This window comes from Melozone crissalis, unplaced genomic scaffold, assembly GCF_028551555.1.
Source record: "Melozone crissalis strain CALT ecotype California unplaced genomic scaffold, PUWL_Pcris_2 ptg000006l_1, whole genome shotgun sequence".
NCBI classification, from domain to species: domain Eukaryota; kingdom Metazoa; phylum Chordata; class Aves; order Passeriformes; family Passerellidae; genus Melozone; species Melozone crissalis.
Window position 1 is genome coordinate 48363199 of NW_026535784.1, and position 24453 is coordinate 48387651.

The window sequence follows — 24453 nt, forward strand, 5'->3', positions numbered from 1 at the left end:
GCTTTTATTCATCTCCCTTTTTGAGCTTGGGTTATCACTGGTAACTCTATCCCTGATTATTTTTGGTAGAGTAGCTCTCATCCACTTTACATGCAAGCATTGCATTTGCTGCAGTCTGATCCTAAATCCATAATACAATAGAGGGAGGAAAAGAGCCAGCCACCTTTAGGGAAGCTCTCCTACTTAATGTCACCAAAGTGTTTGGGTCTATAAAGATGGTTGTTCATCAAAATATTAAAATTGCAAATGATTAGCTTGGACTGCAAAAAATAGGAGTGTATTTTTGTAAGCATTTTCCTGGAACTGATTCAGATATTCAAGCACTCATTGGTCAGTAATAAAATTCTGATCATTTAAATGTCTGCAGTAAATCAAAAGCTTTTTTTCTCAGCAGCAGCAGCAGCTCAGATGTTATCATTTTAAGTGTTATAAATATACTTGCAGTAATGACTGTAACACCAGTTCCTTTATATACACAGAAATTAGCCTTGATGATCAATATTATTCTTTATGGGTTTTGAATTGAAATAAATTTAGAAATTTATGAATATATGCTATTACAGCTCACTTATTCATATAAATCTTACAGCTAAAAGGGGATATTGTATCAGTTTGTCTCATCCCTTGTACAAGTTTTTACAGTTTTTTTAGAGTAGCACATACAAGTAAGTGTATCTCACACTTGGATTTTAGGACCTGTGTGTTCTGTGGTCTTTAGGTGGCTGTTTTCAGCAAGCCCCTTCCAGTAAGACAATAATTTGCCATTCTCCCTGTTGTGACTAGCTTATACCAAAATTTCTGTTTGCTGTATTGACTCCACCAAGGTGATGGTTCCTTGAACCCCTTTCCTTTAACCTCAGAGACAGGTGAACTTCTTTTATATTATATAGTCAAGTCTAACTGCTTTTTTCCTGTGGATGCTGACTTGTTCTGCACCAATGCCAAGACACTAACTGATTCCAGTATAGCCAAAATTTAATCCTGGTTATTTTGTAGTAGTGGATCGATATTGTTGTACACCTGGATTCCCCCAGTCAGGGCTTTCCATCAACAAATCCAGGGAGGGCATTCCAAGGCTGCATGTCTGCATCACCAAGCAGCGGGGGCTTTTCTCTCAGTCTGGGCTACTTCAAAATTTGTTATGTCATGTGGGCATAAAGCATCTTAGCTATGAGTTGGGGTTAGCTCCTTTAGTCAGAACTATGGCTAAAGAACCACTACATTTTCTCTAAGTTATAGCAGAATTAAAGAAAAGAGAGCTGTTCAGTTTCCACCCTGCATCCCCATAGTGGGGATTAATTGTGTGGTGACTTTTACTTTGTGGAAGCTTTTTCTCACTTAATTAATTTCCTCAGTGTAGCTAACCCATATGATTTTTGTAATAGTGATTGTAGTTTTCCCTGGATTTTACCATGGAGAAATGTATTCGGAATTTACTCTGTGGAAAGAGCTGTCTGCAGAAACTCATGGTGCCCTTCTAACACTGTAATCCTAGGCAGCCCAGGGAAATTTAGGGAGAATTTCAGGATGGAAAAGTGCTGCTAGTTCTGTTAAATCCTATTAAAAAGCCATACATGGAGCAATGAAGTTTAAACAAGGCTTGGGGAAGCTGCTTCAGAGAAAAATTGTTGTTTTATGTAGTCTTTATTGTTACCATTAAACTGCTTTTGCTTTGTTGCAGACTGGCATTGTAAAAATTGTCAGGAAAGAATAAGAAAGTAGTGAAATGATCCAAGCCCCGAATGAATGCCTTTAAGGTTATAACTTCCATTTCTTCAGTTGATTTTCCCTGGCAGAACTGTAAGGAAAGCTCTACCCTGTTAAATACCAGAAAATCCATAGTGCTAAAGCCAAGGAGATATTTGCAAGTATTCCCTAAATTTTGCTGATGAGCATGATTTTGCTCATGCTATTTTGTTAGTAGATATTTCTAGAATAGATGGCATCTGATGATGATTATTCTAGAACAGGTGACATTTATACCTATACATGTGTGTGTGCATGGACATTTTAAACATCTGTCTCAGTAGGTAACAGTGGAATTTTCTGCATTCATTTCTGGTTGCTCCTCTGGGTCTCTGGATCTGATATCTGCTAATAGGGAATTTCAGGATGTCTTGTTTCAAACGCTGGTTTAAATAAAATGAAAAAAAAAAAAAAGAAAATAAGAAAGCAGCAGCAGCATCAACACAGGACATCACGCTAGCAGGTTAAATATAGGCATGGATTACAGAGCCATTGTTTTCACTCCTGCTAAATAAGCCAGCACACTTCAGATGGAATGCCACTTGACCTTTTGTGTCTGGCCGCTCCGTGGCCGTATTTAACTGCAGCAGGGAGGACACATTTTCCCCTGGAACTGTCCCCTGCTGATATGAGGATCGCTGCTGCCGGGGCTCAGCATGCTCCGGAGGCAGAGCCGGGACCCCGCAGCCCATGGAGCAGCTCTGCCCATGGCTCACAATGACTCTCGCTCCTTCCTCAACCTGTCCCAGCTGGTGCTCTCTGCTGGCCAGATCAAACCATCGCCGGCGCTCAAGCATTCGAAAATCACCTACTTTGAAGTAGAGATTGTTGATGTGCAGAGCAAGAAGCAGATCTGCATTGTGGACAAGGTGAGTGCGTTATCCCAGCGCGCTGGGGCTGCGCCTGGCTCACATGGTGCCGCTCTGCTTGCGGCGTGCTGTGCTCTTGCTCTGTAGTGGAAGTACTTTCATTCCTTTCTCTGGGAGTCACTAAGAATTCCTTGTGAGTCATAACCCTGGGCTGCTCTTCCCCAGGATTTTTACAAATAATCCTGCCCTGCTTTGTTTTAGACCTCTTGGCAGCTCTGTGGGCTCAAAGTTCCGTCCCTGGGCTGACTCTTGACACTTAGATCACAGTGTCTGTTTCAGAGCACGATACTTAAACATTTGTTTCAGAATGGATACTCATTTTTAATGCATTTGTAAAGCCTCCCATCTCTGCAATGCTATGAGTGCTTGCTGGTACCTAAATGTACTCAGCTGTGCCCTGCTTATTAGACTGGACCTGGCAATTTAAACAAATTTTCATTTAAAACAAAACAGTCTTAGCTAAAAGACTGCTAAAAGAGGTGTTTTGAATTTTTGTTTGGTTTGTTTGTTTGTTTTAATAATGTGAGTAAAATATAAACTACAGCCAAATTGCATGAATAGGATGAGAGGACTGGGTAGGACGGAAGTTCATGAACTCATAAATAACAGCTAAAAGTGCTTCATAAATATTTTCATCACAGTTTTCATGAGTCATTGTCCCTCAGTGAAAGAGTTGGTCTCTTTCATGCCTTGAAAATGGGAATCCCAATCTATTTAGCCTATGGAATTTTCAGTAAATTAGTGGTGTTTTCTGACTTACTGTTTTTCTAGGAAAAAAATTCCCTTATCCTCATTGGTAACAGCTGGAACAGGTAGATAAGTTTGCTTCAAATGTTCAATTTCATGCCTTTGAAATATGCAGGGTGGAATACTACCAGATATCCAGTGTTCTTGGTAATTTAAAGGGTGTTTTTGCAATTTGTGTCCCTAGTTAAAGGTAAATGTCTCATTTCTTAATTCTTAATGGGGCAAAATATTTTCTACTATTTTTTCTAACCTGGCCAAAGAGGAAACATGCACAAAATGGTCAAACACATAGGATGACTATTAATAACAATTTTGATGGTAGTGTTCACATTACTTTATTGAGTGATATTTACACAGTTGTTACTTTATCTACATACATTTAGAATAAGTTTTGATCAAAAGAAAGACAAATCTGTTTCTTATCTTGGGCTTTCCTATAATGTCATTGAAATATATGTACTATTATAGTATAGTACAGAAGTAGTATGGTACAGAAACAGCATTAGGCAGAGAGCCAGATTTCGGGAATCCTTCCATGCTGCTGGGATGATACCAGACCTGCGTTTTAATCTTTATTCTGAGTTTTTCTGACCCTGAAGATTTTCTACACCTGCTCCAAACCATGGACTCTGCCCACTTAGCAGTGAAAAGAGAGACATGAGTGGTGATTGGCAAGTACTCTTTATTCAGAGGTAAAATACACACAGGTAGCTATAACAGCTGCAGAAACAGAAATATATGTTCAATTTACATGGCCAGCAGTATGGGCTTTTTAAAAAAATATTTTTGGCACAGTATCAAGGAATTAGTACAAGCATAGATTGTACTAGGCTGAGATTTCCAAGACTGCCTAAAGAATTTGGTTTCTGAATGCTCATTCACCTGGCTGTTTAAGTCACTTTGTTTGCTGTGATAATCCCTAAGTCAACCCTGAAGTTTCAGAAGTTGAGTTCCTTGCTTCCATGAACACTTGTTAGTATTGGTTAACTTAATTTCAGTTGGTTGTTAGAGCAAACAAGAGACTGGTGTACTGGATTATGCATCATTTTCTGTTTAATTAAATATAACTGGTACAGGCCCAACAGGACACTTCTAATGCCTGTTTCCTGTTTGTGAGATGGTTATGATTAACTTAATTTCTTGGGTTTGCATGTAATTACTGCTTGCCAGAAGAGGAGAGACTAGGAACCATAGATTTTAAAATGCATGTATTTAGACTCTTATTGCATATTGCTAGTCGTTCAAAACATTATAATTTAGCAAATGAATTTGTAATATTCTCAGATTAATAAATCTAAAGGGAAAAATTGTATTATAATGGCAGAGAGAAGAACCTTTTCTTTCTCCACCCAACAGAAACTCAGGCAGAGTGACTCAATGCTTAATGCTCTGTGGTTAAACACCAGGAGCTGCTTCCAAGAGGTTGAGTTTCTCTGAGATCCCTGCATGTGCCTGTGAATCCCATTCACATTAGTGGGAGCTCTGTAAAGTCTGCAAAATTATGGTACATTTAACTACTTCTGGCATTTAGCAAGAAATATTTTCCTGTCCTCAATGCAATATTAGGAATTTATAAAAGGTGTGTTTGGCTGTGTCATCTTGAGAAATCAGTTGGCATCAATCCAAAAGCTTTGAATCTGGCACAATTAATTCTCTGAATTAATTATCCATTTAAAAAAGGAAAAATAGGTAAGAAAACTCAAGGAAATAATGCTATCTTACACTTTTAAGAAGGTTCAGCCACATATATTAAGTGGTTATTATAAATTCTTGATTGTCTTTAACTTCAAGGAACAGAATAAATAGGTATTTGTTTTTTAAGCCTTTAAAACACACTCACATCATATTGCAGGCTTTTCCACAACCAGGAAAGGCAGAAAAAATAATGAAAGGAAACAGAAAAAGATAAAAATCCCAGACATTTTGGTCCCATAGTCATATCCTACAGGAGCAGGGTTTGGAGGAAAATTACCTAATCTTGCAAAACTTAAATTCACACGAGTCAGCAACAGTGGCAGCTTATTTTGCACATGCATGCTGTGAACATGAAATTCTTTATAGGAGTACAATTTCTTTTATTTAATATTGTCAACCTGCTCTGGGGACTTTCTCTGCTATGGCTATGACATTATGCAAGTAGCTTGGTGCACACGAGCTTTTCCAGTGAGCTACTTAAAGAATTTAGAAGAGAAATAATAGCAGTGTGAGATCTTTTCCCCCAGATTTGCTCTTGAAATTAATTCTGAGGTGATGTGCCATGGAGAAGAGGCGTCTGATTTTGGAGGATGGGGAGGAATCACAAACCAGCTTCAGGTCTTTTTTTTTTTTTTCCCAGTTATTGTACAAAATGTCCCCAAACTAGGGGAAGTCTCCAAGTAGAGAAAGTTATTTAAACTGAGGCTACAATTGTCCTTAAAAGCAGTATATAAATGCTCAGAGGAGGTGTCTTGGGACAAGGCACTGAAGTTTTGAGGAGGTGTACAGACAGCTTGCTGCTCCACACACTGCCCATGGCAGGATAAGAGTTCAGGTGTCAGGGCCACTTTGCAGGACCCCATCCTGGGTTTTCCTTCTTTTTTCCCCACTCCCCAGAGAGGCAGACCCAGGAGAGCATGCTTCTGAGCAGGAAGGCTCTTACCCAAGCAGCGAAAGGCTTTACAAGAGCTGGTGCCTGAAAGCCACGGTTAGAAAAATTTAGCCAAGAAATTTGGCCCATATTTTGACAGTCAAGGGATGGGAAGCAAGAGTTGAATGTCTTGTGGGCCAACATTCAGCTCTTTACCATGCACAGCAATACTGCATTTGTGTGAAGATATTCTGTAGCTGAAACATGAATCATACATGTTTATTGTTCAGTGAGTGAAAGAAGTATTAGCAAGGAATAAATCTCTTCTTTGGTCAGTGTAAAAAAACAGGTGAGCCTGGATAATCAAAAGTCCCTTTTTTCCTCACAATTTATTAATTTGTATGGATGAAATTCCTATTTCTGTGTAAAGAGGAAAGCATGTAATTAATGATTTCTTGAAAAAAATATTTTCAATTAAAAAACATCACAAAATGTCTAAGGATTTTGGCTTCTGAGTTGCTTTCAAAAAGTCACAGAAAACAGCAGAACACGCAAAAATCATCAAGTCTTATAAATGAAAGAAAGCAATTCCTTTTTGTACTTTTTAACAAATAACCCACATTTTTTTTGCCACCCACAACTTATGAAAAATACATGGCTACTCAAAAACTGTTTCCCTCATACATTGTTCCAAAAACCTGATGTAGGTTGGTTTTAAAGTTATTGATGTGCAGTGATTTGATTTACAAATGCTGTTAAAGCAACTCATAACTGTTTCTTTTATAGCATTCATTGTATAATATTTTTTTCTTCAAATTAACTTGTAGTAAAATGTATTTTCCCACAAACATAGTGCAATGTAATTAACTTTGCATGAGTTGCTTTTAGGGCAGGAAATGTTACACAGTACAGTTTTTACAGAATAAATCACCTCTGGAGAAACCAGCAGAGAAAGCTTTTTCCCATCAAAAGCCTCAGAGCTCAGTAGTTTTGTGCTGCACGATTTTGCAAGTTAAGCTGTAAACAGAGGTGCAAACTCAGGTTTTGGCTGCTGTGCAGTGACCCCCACCCTTTTCAGAACACTTCCCAAGGGCTGTAGAAGAGATCTTGCTTCTTCAGATGTGCAGGAGGAGCCTCTTTCCTTGATGTGTTGCAAAGATAATGGAGGCTATTTTCCTACTGTTCCTTTAGCCAGCTCTCCATCCTCCACCCAGCGCCTTCTCCCACTGAAATGTCTTTGTAAAACCCAGTCAGAGATAATTGAACATTTATGGCTCATAGTGCACACTGGAGGAACTTCTAGCTGTATGTTTGTGAGCTGTAGGCATTGTTTGCTGTGCAATGCCTGCAATGAATGTCATGGGAATATTGTTATTTTTAGGGAATTAAAATGCCCTTGCACACAAATCCAGGCATCAACCCAGTCACTTGTACATACTCAACACTTCTTGCAGTTAAATATTACAGTGTGCATATCCCTGCATCTTTTGCCAAAGGTGAGTTAGAGCTTATTTTGATTGCTCTGAAAGGCCTGTTTTTCTCTGAAGGAGTGATAAGCTTTTTGTTTGTTTCTGTTTTGTTTTGATTTGTTTGTTTGTTTGGAAAGCACCTGAAGCAGCAGTGTGCTTGTACCTGCATGCTATGGCTTAACAATGCAATGAATTTCCACTGGCATATCAGCAAAGCCATTTGCATGCAGAAATGCTGTCTCTGGTATCAGAAATCTCTGACTCTTGCCTGTGGGTTGCTGCTCTGTCACAGAAAGGGAGCAGCCGAGGAGAACAGTCATCTCTTTTGCACAGTCAGCTCTAGCAAATAAAAATAGCTCCTCACATCATGGCTTGGAGGTTAGACATACCACATTCATTTTAGGTGAGCCAGTGCAGTCATTAAAGCGGGCAATGAAACTCTGCAAAGGAACTCTCTGCAGCACCAGAACATTGCCTCTAATGCCAGCTTCTTCCCATTAGCCTCATTCTAGGGAAGCAGAGTAAAGAAGTCCTTTCCCAGGAAAGAGATTAATACTTTCATGCCCATTTTAGGTATTTTCCCCCCTAAATCTTTCACTTCTAATATTTCACTTCAGAGGACTGTGTATTCTTCTCTGTGGAGAATGAGCAGAACCTGTGACCATCCACAGTGGTCTCATTTCATGCTGAGGATTTTTATAATAATTTTTCTCATTCTTGCAATCTCTCATTAATGGTGTGCCACCTCTGATGCCAGAGATCCCAAAAGGGGCTGAATAACCAGCTGTGTCCAAGTAGGGGGCTTCCATAGTGAGACATGGATGCTGAGTCCCACATAGCAGCAATTCCCACAGCAAAATGGCTGGAGGGACACAGACACAAAACCAGCAGGATGTAGGCTCATTGCTGTGGAAATCCTCTTTTTTTACTTCCTTTTGGAAGGAGGATTTCATGGTGTCTTGTGTCTTTCACTGTATGTTTTCACAGCATCCAGCACAACGGGGATCTGGCCCCTGCTGGGGGACACAGAGAAAAAATACATTTATAAAATATGTGTCTTTTCTTGCCTGTAAGCTGTGACTCTCATGCCCAGCCCACAGTGCTGGAAGTGATGACAGTAGTATTTTCCTCCTCAGTTATTACTTACACTTGGTAAAGTAGGTAAATATATTCAAATTCTGTTGTAGCAATTCATGACTCTTATTTCTTCCTGCTCTGCTAGAAATTCACATAATTTTAGTGTCAATATAGCTACGGATGGCTTCAGATGAAAAGAGGCAACTATACATATTACTTTTTGCTTGCTGTGAGATGGCTTTTTAAATGGAATACCTGGAGAAATGGCCTTTGATTTTTCTACAAGAGAGAGACTGGGGAGGGGAGAAGCTGGTGACTTTAGGGCATTTAGCATTTGCAAAGGGATAATTTAAAGAATTACAGAAGCTGCAACAGATGACTAATGCTTCAGCTGATTCCAATCAAAGCTTAGAAGTGCCTTTAAATGACAGATTTTATACATCTCTTATTTTAGATAAAAAAGTCTAAGCCTGGGGGAAGAAATGAAGAAGCAAATATAATAAATATTCAAAAAAATTAAAGTTGCATTCAAAGTTGAACAAAAACAAGAGTGAATTTGTGAGACACTGGTGGTGCTCCAACTCCTCCTGAACATTCTGGCCAGCAGCAAAAGCCAGCTATGCCACTAGAGCAGTGAATATTGCCAAAACTGCATCTGTGGAGACAGATCCCCAGCCGGTGTGGAAATGTCCTCTTTCCCACCAAAGTTATGACATTTTACCCTAGCCACACATTTGCCTTATTGCATCAGAGATAATTCAGGGATTATTGCAAATTATAAAGGTGGTGGAGCAAGACAAGACCTTAGGGAGCAGTAGGTGTTTTATTGGTCTAATAGTTAACAGCACAGCCCATGATGGAGAGTTAGGTGCATAATGGCATCTCTTAGAGGCATTATTAGCATTAAAATACTCCTGCAAATGATCTATTGCTCCATCAGAACATGCTTCAGGTCCTTTCTGAAATCCAGTGTGTGATTCTTCACAGAGCACCCGAGCCATGCAGTCATGGGTCTGTAAATACCCAGCAGTACATGTTAATGCTATTTTTGTATCTGCCTGTGTTTAAGCCGTTTTGGATTTTAAAAAGTCCTTAAAATGTGAGTTTTCTTCCTTAGCAGCTACATTTCTTGTGCTTCAAAAGAACAAATTGTGGCAATCAGAGGACCTCTACCAGAAGCACAGCAAGCACTTAGTATTGAACAATGAAAAGTACTTGGATTTCTAACAGACCTGATGCTGCCTGGCTGTTCTCATGTATCACCTTCACTTCCCATTCCTTTCTGCTGCTTCTCAGCTTCCAACTCCCCTCCATGGGCCTGCTTTATTACCCCTCCTACCCACAGAATCACTTATTTTGCCAAAATATATCTTTCTGTGAATTTTCTTTTGAATTCGTTGATCTTTTGGCTTTTTTTTTTTTTTTTTTTTTTTTTTTTACTTCATGCAGTCCCCCAAATAGATTGTGACCATTTTGTGATAAATATTGGTTGAGTTTCTTTGGTGCAGTTCTTGATTTTTAATTTTAGCAGTGTATGTAGATATAAAAAAGCAAACAAAAAATCTATACAGCTGTTTGATAGAAAAGGGAAGACAAATTCAGAGGTTCCACATCTCAGCCATATGCTTTATGTGGCAATCAAAATCCCAACAAAAACCATAAACACCACCCTGAACTTCACTTTTTTCCTGAGAAATATGGGCCAAAATTACTGCTTATTATTCTTTATTATTTATACTTTGTTCAATAAAACACCACTATATTTATTTCTAATAAAATATTATAATTTTTAAAAGTTTATTTTATTATTTGTGGTTTATATTACTTTATTTTTGTCAACTATTTTGGTTTTAAGCGCATATCCCAAATGTTGTTTTCTTTGAAAATGACAGTGGAAAAAAATGAGTCCTGAATTTTTGATGAGGTAGAATTTGGGAAAGATTACATTACAAATTAGTTTTGAAATATTTCAATCTGTTATGACACAATAAATATTTCAAATTCAATTTATTTTACAACTTAATAGTGCATTTATTTGCATATTATTTCCTATTGGATTATTTTCAATGACATGAGAGCCATGTGTTGTATTATTTTGCACTATCATGATAGATGTGTCATAAAATAATGCAGAAATAATGAAAGTTCGATACAGATGAGAAATAAAAAGTAATGAATATAACACAAAAAAATGATTTTCCAGCATGGGCCGGAAGCAGATTTTTTTATAAATTTTTATTCAATTTTTAACATTTGAAGTCAACACAAATTTACACATCCAGAAAAATTCTATTTCCCTGGTAGAAAAGTGTTGTGACAGAGGCTTCCTGACAGGTTCTGCTGTTCAGCTGCTGAGGTGAACAATAACCTTACTCAGCTCCCCATAATGAAAGGTCACAGGGCATGGGGATGTACCAATCTTGTCAGATTTGCTCAGAAATAGGTGTGCATGTTGAATTCCGCACGCCTTCTCTCTGCTAATGAATCACACTCTTTTTACCTCCACTCTCATCTTTGGCAGAGAGAGAAAAAGCTCTTTTTGGTGTCTGACACTTTTTCAGGCAGTTTCTTGCAAAGAGTTGTTTTTTTTTTTTTTTTTTTTTTTTTTTTTTTAAATAGAAATACCCAGCTAGCAGCACAAAAACAATAAATCATCTTTAGAGACAAACTTGGCTGGTGTAAATTGACATGACTGCACGCAGCAGGCATGTGGCTCTGTGTATTCTTAGCTAATTTGGCCCATAATCACTGGAAATATTAGTCAGTCAGATTATCTCATATGCCAAGGTTCATGTGACCAGATAATAAATAATCTGGAAGATTGCTCAGTGAGGCAGCCCTGTGCTGACGTCCGTGTGCTGGAAACAACCTCAGCCCAAGCCGTAATTTGGAATATCTCCTGCTTCTGGAAGGGCTGGGCTGTTTGGTAGCCACTTCACTGCAGCCTGCTGAGTAAAATACTGGGCTCTAGATAAAGCCTTTGTGTAGCTGCTGACAGCACTTGTCTCTATGTAGGTACCTCCACGTCATGCCCATGGTGAGCTCATTTATTTATATCTCCTTGGGCATGACCAGCACACTGGTTCACCAAGAGAGCTCTGTGGGACACTCTGGGAAAGGTCAAAGCAAAACAGTGCCCAATTTTTAATTGTGACTTTGAAAACTGACAATAAGAAGGAGCAAATCTGATCTAGAGGTCAAATTCACAAAGCACACAGATCAGCTAGAACAGGTGTTTTTTTAATTAACTTTCTGTGGAATGCTGCTGGTTTTTTATAATACAGCATGGTCCCAAAGCAAGGACAGGGTGCAAAAGCAGTAATGATGAAGTAGTTGTTGAGTGCTTGAAGTAGTTGTTGAGTGCTGAATTTGGAAATTACCTGGCTTTCCCATTAGCTGGTTATCTGTCTTGCAGCCAGATCCTCAGCTGCAATAGACTGATGTCACCCTTTTGAACAAATTTACTCTGGCTGAAGATGGGGCAGTGGTTAACAAGCAACTAGAGTGGGAGAATTTCTGAATTTCTGCAATTATGGAAAATGCCTATTACAAAGTAGGCGACTCAGCAGTGCAGTGGTCTTGTGCACATGTCACAAAGAGAAAAAGGTATTCAGGGAGAAATGTTGAATGAAAGATTATTTATTTGCTGAAATTGTATTACTCAAATTCTTATTGATATTCTGCTGACCTCTGACCTCTACAATAATTCTTTAGTGCAAGAACTGTGTGAGGCAATTACATACAGACCACCTGACTTGGCATAACTCCTTGACTTACAAATGTGAAAGTGGATAACTATCTGATTACCTTGCACTCACAAAAGGCAGTGTTAAGTTCCCTTAATATCTCCACTTAGTGCTCTTCAGTCCTAGTACAAAATACTAACATGATATTTTAAATCTCAAAAAGAAATGTGGTGCTTTGTGCATTGGTGTCTGAAGGAAGAATAGAACTGGTATGGATGACCCAGAAGGTCCTTTAATTCTGGAATTCCTGTAAATGAAAAGTTTACTTCCATTTGCTTCAAATGGAAAAGTAAAAGTTTTCTGGCTGTGAAAGTACAGGAAAACCAGGATCTGACATTTTGAAATAATATTTTTCTGAATGAAAAGTGAAATGACTGCAATCCATAGCTGTAAAATATGCATTTATTCATAACATTTTTTTCAAAAGAAAGTCATCTTGAACCTTACACATGATAGTCACTTACTGAAAAGTTGTCTACACTTTAAATCCAGTATTAGACTACAAGTGAAGAAGTTGTAGGGAAAAGCTGGCTTGACCATCAGATTGTAGAAGATACATACCAAACAAGAGCAGAAATCCATCTTGCTTTAAACAAACTAAGGGTGGTCTCCCACTCTGCTTTGCCTTTGCATATTTGTAAAGTGCTGAAATAGAGGAAAGAAAGGGTTATAACACTTTCAGACATGATTCAAAAGAATGAAAGGAGAGTAAGACTAATAATTACAGTGAAATATTCCAGGGTGTTTTATTTAGTTAGCACAAAGGGTAATAAGAGCAGATGCTTTCCCAGTCCTTACAACCCCTTACCTTGTATTGATGTACAATGAAAAGAACAAAAGATAATTAATGGTCTACGAAGAGGACACTCTTAGTAGTAAGCTGGTGTCTCAGCATCCATCTTCTGCCTTGATCAATATTGGAAACTATAACTTCACTGGTTGTTTTATGAGGTCTTTAGAAAAGGACACAGAATTATCAAGATCATAAAAAAATGTATTTCATTCTTTTGTGGCTATAACCTCATTATTCTGCCTGGGAAAGGACACTGCGATTCTTCTGTGTCACAGCCCATTCTGAAGGGGGAAAGTATTTGTGTTATTCTTCAGCTGGCAACCTGTGTAGTTTGTCTTGAGTGGAAGGCCCCTTCTGGAAGGCAGCTGGCTCATATAAAACAAGTGTCCTGCTGCCCTCCTGGCTGGATGTGAGCTCCATGCCTTCCCAGTGTCCCTGCAGCCTGTGTGGAGCCGAGCAGAACTGCCAGACCGTGGCTCTCCAGCCCAGCACATCTCTGCCCACGGGCTGGCAGGGCTTAAAGCAGCTCTGGCCCAAAGCAGCTTGGATGTGGCCAGGCACAGCAGGGTCCTGCTAATGAGCTCTGCCTCGCTCAGGGATGTGCAGGGCACGGCCCTTGCAGCTGGGAGTGCTGTGTGGTGCTGCTCATCACCCTCCAGGGGCACACTCACCCACTCCTGGGCTGCAGCAGGACACTGCAGGCTCTTGGTACCTTCTAAACACCTGAGGCACTGGGTGGTTCCACTGGTGAACCTGAACCATGAGCTTGGATTCATTTTTTAAATAGCTGAAATTAGGTGATGTGAGCCCCGTTGCTGCCATGTCAGGATTTAGAGTGGAGAAAGGGCTGATTGTCCCAGGAAGAAAAAAAGGGAGAGGGATGTAAAGGTAGTGCTGCTAACAAGGGCTCAGCTAGACATTTTGAACAGATTGAGGGCAGCTCTGCCCTGAAGTCAAAACATACTCAGGAGAGCTGGAGATGGAGACCTGGCTCTGTTTTGAGCAAGCGCTGCTCTTTAGGCATGCTAAGCTTTACAGTTTTTCAGCTTTCCTTGCCTAAATGTGTTGATCAGCTCTCCAGAGGCTTGGCCCTAGCTACTCTATCCCAGAACCTGTCACAGTGAGGTGCTGATCTGTAGGGATGCAGGCCCTGCAACAATGTGGCTTATGCTGCATTTAGAGAGCCAGCTCATCCTCCATCAAAGTGGAAAAACACCATCCCCCCCTGTCCTTCAGCTGGCAGTGCCAGCCCTGCGTACCTGCACATCTGCCCGTGCTAGGACACATGACAGATTTCAGTCTGCAGGCTTGTGTGCTGAATAGGGGCTGCCAGCTAACAGCTTGCACCCATACCTGGTGGATTCTGGGCTCCAGGCCTCACAGGTGTGAGATTACAAAGAGTGAGAAAGCAATTTCAGACATTTTTAGAGGTTTCGAGGACATAACTCCCCCAAGTCCACATATGTTGCACACCTGATAGGAAAAATACACAGAGACTATGGGAGATGTGCTGTTCTACTGGGTGTTGCATGGAATGGCTCAAGTGCAAAAAACACAGATAAAATATTTTCTTTCCTTTTTAAACTAAGAAAGATAAAATGGCTTCTTCAATTATTTCCTGTAGCTAGGAAGAAAAGGGTCTCCAAGGGCAGTGTCTCTTGCCTGGCCTAGTACAGTTCAACATGGTTTGGGAAAACACAGGTGCTGGGGACAGGGAAAAAGGATAATCCTTGGTTTCAGGGAGCCTAGGCCTTGATTTGGGTGGAGTTGGCATTGCTTAGCAGCCACATCAGAGAGAAAAGTCAGGGTTTAAGTGGAGTTTCATTTACAGCAGTTTCTGTAAATGCCCAGTGAAACCTTCTGTAACTATGGAAAATAAAGTGTTCTCATCTAAACCCAAGAAAAAACATAAAAAATATCTATACTTTACTACCTCTTAACACAGGTGTCATTTTACATCTTTAGATCACTGGAATCTGTATTGAGCTCTCTGCCTGTTCATATTAGTGGAAGCAAGCTGGGTTACTCATAAGTACTAAAAGCACACACACTGTATATTTGTGTGGGGTGTCAAATTACATAAAAGTAAACTTTTCTTTCTGCACTGATTTGTTGCTTTAGAGTCAGCAATTTTATTTTGTTGCATCAGTATTCTCCAAACAGTCTTTTCAACAAACCAGCCTATATTAAGGTGCTAAATGATCTCTACTAGGAGAATTTCTTATGTTCTTCTCTATTTGTTTGCATGGTTATTGTCACAATCCACTAATGAGTAGCTCAACATGCTACTTCCTCAAGAGTCCCACTGCCTTTCCTTGTAAACAAAGGCAAATTCAAGTATTTTGCTCTAGTAAATTCTAAATGTGTTTCTCAGGTAATTTGTACCAAATATATTACGATATCAATATACATAATAAAATAGAGCCTAAAAAGCCTCCAGACTGTCCTCTAAAACTGTGATGCCTGAATTGTTTCAGTGCACATGAACAAAAAGCATGCAGAAGCAAAGACATTTCAGGCAGAAAGCACAGAACCTGCCACTTTTGCTACTGCCCCCTCCAGACAATCCTTTCATGTCCCCAGGAGATGGACCTCAGCATGCTTGAACCTGACTTTAAAGCTAAATCCTTCAAGTTTTCCCAGTGGTTTGATTTAGGGGGCGATTACTGCATCAAGCAGGGCCAGCAGCTTTCCCTCTTGACCCTTGTGATTTTACCCCTCCATCGACCAAGCAGAGGTGGTCCAGTTGATGTATAATTCAAATTTGGACAATCCTTAATAGCATACCAACCTGTGAAAACAAATTTGCTGATTTTTTTCATTTTAGCCTGAAGGACTTGCAGACAAATTTAAGCATCTCTTCATTGGAGGGGTGGAGAAGGGACCCCAAAGTGAAGAAGAAAGAAGAATTAATCTGCATGCATTTTGCTTTCTTTTCCAGGTACCTCCAGCATCTACCGTTCTTGATGTGAAACACAAATTCCACAAAGCATGTAAGTACTATGGTTACCAGGCTGGAGACATGGTTAGAGGCCTTTTGCTTAGAGAAATTTATTTTTCAGGAATCTCACACAAAAGCTGAGACTGGCCTGACAGCTCCAGAGCTCAATAAGGACTGTGTTTGAATTAAGGTTCTATTGTAGCTGTTGCAGATGGGAGAGACTGGAAGGAGAGAACTGCATAATTTATCACTGCCAGCACATGAGGGGCAGTAGTTTTTATCTTGTTTTTAACATTACATGGTGTCATTTCAAAGCCAGTACTGCATTTCTTCTCCCAGTGTTATATTGGATAAACTTCAGTAACAATAGGCTGCTTCGTGGTGGCCATAAACTGACCATGTGGACCAGAAAGCTGCTGTAGTGGGGAACGTGAGCTCAGAGTGATTAAATAACATCTGGATTTAGCTTAGATATACAGAAGAAATTCTTTCTGGTGAGGGAGGCAAAGCTCTGGCACAGGCTGCCCAGAGCAGCTGTGGATGCCCTGTCCCTGGAAGGGTTGAAAGCCAGGTTTGAATGGAGCAACCTGGTCTAGTGGGTGGCATCTTAGATACTGAGCTTTCATTATTTTTACAAAAAAAGGGGTGTGCTCAACTAAAGGCTAGATGCCTTTTACAGGGAAAAAATAAAAAAGGGTTGTCAGCCACTAATATGCTTGAGTTCAGAGTAGGGTAAGTAGAAAAAGCATTATGCTTCTCCTGTATCCTTATAACTTTATAAAACACTAAAGCTTAAGGCATCTGTGGTTGCACACGGGTTCAGCTGATGAAGTGAAAGGCTATTAACCTGACTGCTCCAAAGTTACTTATTTTCCCTCCCTGTAAGGGCCTGTAAAATACAAAATGGCAAAAGTTCAAAAGCCACACTGCTGAATATGAAAAGATCGAGTGCAGAAGTTTTAATATTTCAATAAGAGTATGTCCTCCCATTAGTTTGTCAAATGCAGTGCACTTCTGCCTAGAATCTCTTAAATCAATTGAAACTGAATTTATATTGATCCAGTTTAAATCAGTGGGAGAACACTGGCACAGAGGTTTATGCCAATATAACTGTAATGAGGTTTTTAATGGATTTGTGCTAAAATGATGTGAGATTGTGCATAAGCCATTTTAATGGCACCTGTTTTGATATTAGGAGGCATCTTACTCCTCAAGTACCCCCAGTGATGTAAGTGCAGCTGAGTATAAAGTAAGACAGTAAGCACACAAGAAAGCACAGTACACATCATGAAGAAAATCTCTGTCTGTGCAGTGTGTTACAGCACATGGAAGGGCTGGCAAGTGCCTTCAATGCTTTTTAAATTCTCATTTTTTACGTCAATTCATCCCATTCCCGGGAGGACACCGTATCAGCGTCCTGTGTCCCTTCTCAGTTCAGCTCATTGCTTTGATCTCTGTTTTCCAGTTCAGCCTGGATGTTGTTGTCTCATGACGTTCCCCCCCCCCTCCTCCTTTCCCAGTTGCAAAGATCAAACCTTCACTTTTTTCTCTTTGTGTGGTTAGTGGGATGACAGCTAATAGAATGCAGTTCTCTTAGGCAAGGGCTGAGAAGGGGCTGAAGCTGATCTGTGGCTGCCTTTGGTTAGCATGCTATTTTGTACTGGCTCATGCATTCATTTCTGTCATTTTGTGTGTGCCAGACTCACATGTTCCCCTATAATCTCTCATTAAAACACTCTCCTACGCACATCCCCTTGCAGTCTCCCTGGCCTCATACATTCTCCTTTGATCACCCATGCAATTAAGCCTTCTCCTCAGCTGGTAGCTTGTCAGCCCTTCAGTGAGAGGAACCCCTGTGCAGCAATTTCACAAGAATCATCTCTGTCACTGATCAGGTTTTGCTGCCTGACTCAAGAAAGGAGGAAAGAGACTGAATTATGAATTGCAGCACAAGCTGTTAGTCATTAAAATAAAAGAAATGGGATGCAAGCGACACTTGCCATCTTACTGATAAGCAGTTTCTAAGTTAGTCAAATATTAGTTTGGATGTGTGTTTACACAAAAGGCAGAACATGGATTTAGAAGTCCAGGAATAAATACTGAAATACTCCTCAGCCCTCATTTCAGCAAAACTGTCTCTACTGAAAGAACCCCAGAAAGGCCTAACCTTGTGCTTTTTGTGGCTTTGAGTTCAGGGGCACAATCCCAGTTTTATTGCTGGAGATTCAGGGATCTCAGTGGAGAATAACCATGTAAGACAAAGTGCTATTTTCATGGGAATTCAAAGGCTTGGTCCAGATTGAAGCTGTTTTAATCATCCCCTGGCTGCTGTAGCCACTGCCCATGGGAGGGATGGGCAGCAGCCACTGGGGTCAGCCCAGCACAGCAGATTCCCTGCTGCAGCCCCCTGCAGCCATCAGCTCCACAGGATGGAGCTTTCTGGAACAGATGTTAGAGCCAGGCTGTCATGCTTAATAGCAAACATCACACCTGCCCACCATGGATCTGTCTAATCCTTTTTAAACCTACTTACAGTTTTTGACCTCAGCAAAATCCTCTGGGAAGGAGTTCCACAGTATAAGCCTGTTGTGGAGAAATGTCTACACTTTTACAGCTTGATGTTTTCTGCCTGGGATTGAGTGGCAGCTGTGTCAGGGTATCACTGGCCACGGTGCTGAGCTGTCTGAGGCACGGTGCCATGCACTAGGAGACTTTACTAGAATTTTCCTCATTCCTTTGGCTAGCTGGCAGAGATGGAACCAAGCCAAAAACTGAGTGTATAAGAAAAAAGTCTCTTGACCCATTTTCTCAGTTGCTTATAATGAGTTAGCTACCTGGTATTTTCTTTATCTATACAGATTATGTTTTTGATGGAGAAAGAAATATCTTGTAGGCTAAACTTTAAACTTCCTGAGCTCTTGTCCTTGGCAATAACTTTTCACCTTTAATTTATTTTTATCTTTACAAAATGTATTGGACTGCTGGGGGAGGAAATCTTACAGATAGAAAATGAAAAACTGTAATAATAATGCTAATTCAAGTATCACATTACTAAAATAAAATACTCCTAGAACACTATAATATAGTGGTGTCAGTGATCATTAAATATTTTCAAGGTTACTGCATGAAAGTTGCTGAAAAAGCTCTTGAAGGAAGAGGAAGGACTGAAAGGAAATGGGGGAATGAGATCTCAGCAGTGCTGTAACACACTGATAGAGGCAAGCTCCTGCTCAAGGGGGACAGCACAGCTGCAGATACATTTTGAAGCCAGAAGGGTGAGCATGGGAAGGCCAGAAATTGCCCTCTAGGCAGGAGGAGCAGGCAGGGAAAGGAGGAAGCCTGGTGATGGGTGGAAGGAAAAAGGGAAGTCCAAGAGAAAACATCATGCCAAGGGCATCCTGGTCCTCAGAGGGAAATATAGTGCTCAAGGAATAAGGAACATCTAAGCTAACAGAAGTTATATAGGGCATTTAAAATAAGCAATATCAATGAAAGCAAATCATAAAGACAGGAATTGTCAGTAGATGGCACTCAAGAATAAACAGCATAATTTCTGAACAATATGAAACTTTAGAACCCTGCTATACCATCTTATAACTGCTCCTTACAGGTATTTCTGTAGTGATCCTGGGAGCCATGTTCCCTGGAATGCTGCTGAAATAGTCTCTGTTGCTTTTCTCTAGAGAGAGGACCAGGAAAAAGTGTAAATCCTTCTTCATGAGGGGACCAATCTCTTTCAGCCTCCTCCTTACAGTAGGGCAGTGCGTTAGGAGTCATCTGCCAGGTTTTGCCTACTGCTCTCATCCTGCATGTGTCCCAGAGGCCACAGGAGAACTGGCAGCCCTGCAGATCCCATCACCCATCAGTAGTGTTCAGGCAGTGCTCAGCAGGGACAGCAGCATTTTAAAATCAACAGGTCCCTCTTCACCTAGAACCCTGAAACACATCTTCACAACACAGAACAGGGGAATTTGAGCTGACAGGATGAAGAGCAAGGAGGAGAATCCCTCATTACTTAAAAATCACAAGGCAGGCTTTGTGAGCACAGGTCAAGGCACAAGAAGTAGTAAAAATAATTCTTTAGTGGAGGAAGTCCTCTTTCTTTCCTCCTTTCTAAAAAGGCTGCTAAGGGTTTTCATGCCCTGAATGTGAAACTTTCCTGGTTTTCATGACACCTGAGCAGTCAGGTGCACCTAGCAGCAGGATTTCAATAGCAAGGGCACCAGAAATAACTGGATTTTGCCAGGCCTGTGCTGACACATGAGAGAGAGATGCAGAGCTGTTGCTGGAAAGGATGGTTGTATTGCACCACGTAATTCCCTTCTGGAGGCTGGCTGTGATGTTAAACTGCCAGGCTCAGAGAGGTGAGGGAGGATGCTGTGGGGATTAGTCATTAAGAGCAGTACCAGGGAGAGCAGTGACTGCTAAGCCAGTCCTTGCCTAGCGGCTCTGTATAATCAGGACTGTCTGATAACACAGTCTTGCTGAGAACCTGCACTTCCTCTGATTCCTCCACGCTGTCTATTACAACTGGATTCTCAGGTTGCAGAAAGTTAATGAAATCTGTCAATTTTGATGCCTGGAGAGACTCATGTGCCTGATGAATACATCTGCTGGGGACTCAGAGAAGCTGAATGATGCTATTTATGGCTCAGCAAAGTTGACTTCATAGTCTTGGCCTGTCAATCAGCCATGTGTTTCACAAACCAAAGAGACCCAAATAAGTTATATCTAGGGCACAGAGCCTTCCACAGGGATCTTTCTTCTGTCCTATATTAGGAGATCAGGCTTTGAGAAAGTCAAAATGTTTGAAAGAGGGCAATGATCTGATCCCACCATGAGTCGCCTTGAGCTGGACGCACTCCCTGGACAGAAAGGCAGCTACAAAGTCTATAGCTTTTATCAGATCTCAAACTCCTTCCTCCCTGATTGTGTCCTAAGTAGCTCACACTAGCCCAGAATCCATATGTGAAGGAGTTTTCCAAAGGACAGACAATATCCTGCTGTGCAGTGTCTGATTGCAGAGCTCAGAGGCCCCAGCATTACGTCCCCAGTATGGATTCTCAGAGCACATTGGGTTGGCAGTCACATCCAGCTATTGTTCTCCATAAATTCTCCCCTCTCTGCATTCATAACAGCTCAACTGGAAACCACACAGCGAAGGCGAATGGCTGGGGATGGGCAGTTATTGCAAATGAGCCCTAAGAAGGACAATGATTTCATCGGTGTAAATTTCTCATTCATCTGGGTTGTCTGTAAATGGAAATTACTAGATTAGGAGGAAACATGGTATTTATTTCATCCTGTATTTACAATTTATTTTTCTTTTGTCTTAGTCACACAGCAGAGATCAATAGGATGCCAGCTCCTGATGAATTTCAGTATCCCTCAAATGACACAATTCCAAGATCTTTTTACTTCTCCATACCTGTCACTACAACCCAGTTTATTAGAAACTCCTTGAATTTCTTGTTTCTGCTACTGTGAGGCTTATATCTTCTGGAATTCTTTACTTTTTGCTTCCCAGCTCTAAGCACAAAGTGAGCAACAGCTCCTGCCACAAAACTCAAACTGGTTGCTACCCTCTTCCTTCCCAGCTCACAATCAGAGATCTCAGCCATGAGTAAATTACTTCGTGCCTGTGCAGCACTATCAGAATTCTTGCCTCAGGATGGGGCTTTAGTCACAAAACCAGCCTGTCCAGCAGTTTAATTTCTATCCTGTGCAGGGAGAAGCATCAGGAGGATGACCTCCTCTCAGCTTATTTGTGACATATCTGTGCAAATCTCTCCGTACAAAATACAGGAGTCTGTCTGCTGATACAGATTCATGTGACCTGAATTGATGGTTTGGCTGTCAAAATAATTGAATTGAATGGGAATTTTTTTCACTCCTTTGCAACAGCCAGTGAGGAAATGAGAATGGCATCATTGACCTAACACTGTTAAAAGAAAGGAGAAGCCAAACTGAGTTAACCTCATGATTTTAATCTTCAGAGTGAATGAAGGTTTACCTTATACTCAGGCACCACACACCCCACACCCCATTCTGTGCTGGAATTACAGAGAAAATGATTCTGGAATTGTTCCAAAAGGGACAGACAATGCATGGAGTCCATGGCATACGCCCTCCAGAAGGTTCTGTGCATTTCACAGACACAATTGTGCATTCTGAGCTGTGGTCATAAGCCTCCCATTCAAGCCTGACTCATGTCTCTGGACACTGCTAAGGCCCAGATTTTGCATTTGGACATTTCTAGCTGGGCTGCTGAGATAACAACAGTGAGAATGAGCACCAAACCAGGCATCTGCAAGCTCATTTCTCTGCTGAGCACTTGAACCTCACTATAAGTTGTGGAGGAAGAGATAGTGCAGCAGTCTGAAAAGCATCTGACCAGGTACCCATGAGGTTTTGCTTTCTGAAATACATACACAGTTGCAAAAATATTTTATTATTTAATTTGGAAACTATGGTGGAGGTTTGGCTCACCAAGCTGATTTAGAAGCAGGGCACAGGGAACTTTAGGCAAGACTTTCAGAGACAGATTTTTAAAGCATTCTGGTCTTCAAAAGAGAATCATAAAAGCCAGAAAGTCCCCTGGGACTTTTGAAGTCTCCTGATTAACACTGAAATAAATGTGATGTTTAAGACTTAGGTCTTTAAGACTTGACCAATAGGAGTCATGCTATTGACAGGGGTGAGTTGTGTGCTAGACACTTTTTTCCTTTTAAGCTTCATTTTCTCATCTATAAAATAAGAATAATTAACCTGCCTTTCTTCCACCTTGGGATCTTTTGTCTCTTTTGGCTGTGATCCCATAAGAAACACTTGGGACAAAGAAAGACTTAAATGTATGTTTAATGACCTATTGAACCAGAGGGAGTAAGGTGTCTAAAACACAAAAGCCAGGATTCATTAAAGCTTTATAGAAATTAGATGACCTTCACAAAACCAGCAATAATCAGCAACGGAAAAAGTGAAGATCAAATCCAGAAGTTTAATGAAAATTCACATTATTTCTCTTTTTTTTTTTTTTTTTTGACAGCTGCTGCATCTGATGTTATTGCATTTCATTAGCAGGATTACAGATATCATTTCAGATGAGTAACATAATAAAAGAAAAGGCAGAAAATCTATTGAGATGTAGCTTGAAGCAGAGCTGTCCCCCCTGCTCTCTTGGATATTGTTCCCAGCTGAGATTTACAGGGCTCCAACAATGCATCACAAATGACATCCTATGTAAACAATTGGAGAACAAATGTGAGATGCTATTTAAATGCCTCATTAAGGGAAGGAAATTTCATAGCAAGATTCTTTGCTTTTCTTGATTTTACAGTAGATTTAATTGACAGATCTAGATGAAAAACATCCAAATTTGTTTACCAGAATTGCCTGTTATTATTTACAATGTGTCTTACATTAGTGCCTATGGTGCAACTGAAAAATTACAGTAGGAGGTCCTATAGAAGTAATCCAGACCCCAGGAATATCCAGTCTTGAGGAATTAAAGCCTACCCAACTGTTAACAGAAGATGCCAAAGTAGTTTTAGGTTTAAAACTGCTCCTATACCAATTTAAACTCAGATATTAATGTTTTTTGTCTGAAGAACAAACTCATTTCCAGTGTTAACCTGGTGTTCGCCGGCAGACTCGTGGGCTTCATGTTCGTTCAAGGAACTCAGGATGCTAAAAGTCCCAGTGGGCCTTCATCAGTGTGAAAAGAATCTCATGTCCATTAATAAGAGAGATGTCTGTTGGTTAAGGCAGGGTCAGGGTCACCTGAGGCTGTAGATGTGCTCTGCATCTACATCAGGTTTTTCACAGGAGTCCCTGCACTTTTGAACACCTAAGCTGGCACGTGGCTTTAGTGAAAGGTCCAACAGCTTCCCTTACAAAGAGCTGCTTGGAATGGATGCGTATGAAATGTCCCAGGAATTCTTGTGAAAGGCAGCCAACAGGCACTGGATAACAGGGGAGGAAGTGAATCTCCTTGCCAGAATGAGAGGAACCTACCTCCCTGAAAAACCTGTGAGAACAAGAGAAATAAATGACAAGTCCTATGGTGTCATCTCTGCTAGGCAGGCTAGAGAAGAGGCAGCAGCTTCAGCTTCTAAGTTCAGACTTTCCCCCAGGTCTTCTCTTCCTCATGGATTCCCTGGATGGGCTTTTGCAGCCCTTCCCTTCTCTGGGGCCAAGAGCTGTGCTGTAACAAGCAGCTGCAATTCCAGGGGTGGGTCAGGTGAGCACAAGAGCAAGGGGGGCTATTCAGAACCTCATGTGGAAGATCTCACCCTGTGATAGTGGCTTGTTTTGTGTTTGTTTAGACACAAGCTCTCTCTCAAATTTGTAGCCCATTTCTGTCTTTATTTTCTTATTTGTGCATGGTGGGAAAGAAACCCTAAGAACAACCAAAATAAGAAAGCTTTCAAACAAAATTTGGTATTTGCAACTGTTTCAAATTAATGAAAGCAATGCATCAAAGACAAGAAGGTGAACAAA

The 24453-nt window shown here is 40.6% G+C and overlaps 1 protein-coding gene across 1 annotated transcript in view; it reads left to right on the plus strand.

The window, feature by feature from the left end:
• Nucleotides 1-2402: 2402 nt before the first annotated feature.
• The window catches only part of TECRL (trans-2,3-enoyl-CoA reductase like), a 57229-nt gene continuing 35178 nt past the window's right edge, over nt 2403-24453 (plus strand). The window contains exons 1-2 of the mRNA XM_054295798.1: nt 2403-2615; nt 15955-16006. Coding sequence (XP_054151773.1) covers nt 2403-2615; nt 15955-16006 — 265 coding nt within the window. The remainder of the gene's footprint in view (nt 2616-15954; nt 16007-24453) is intronic.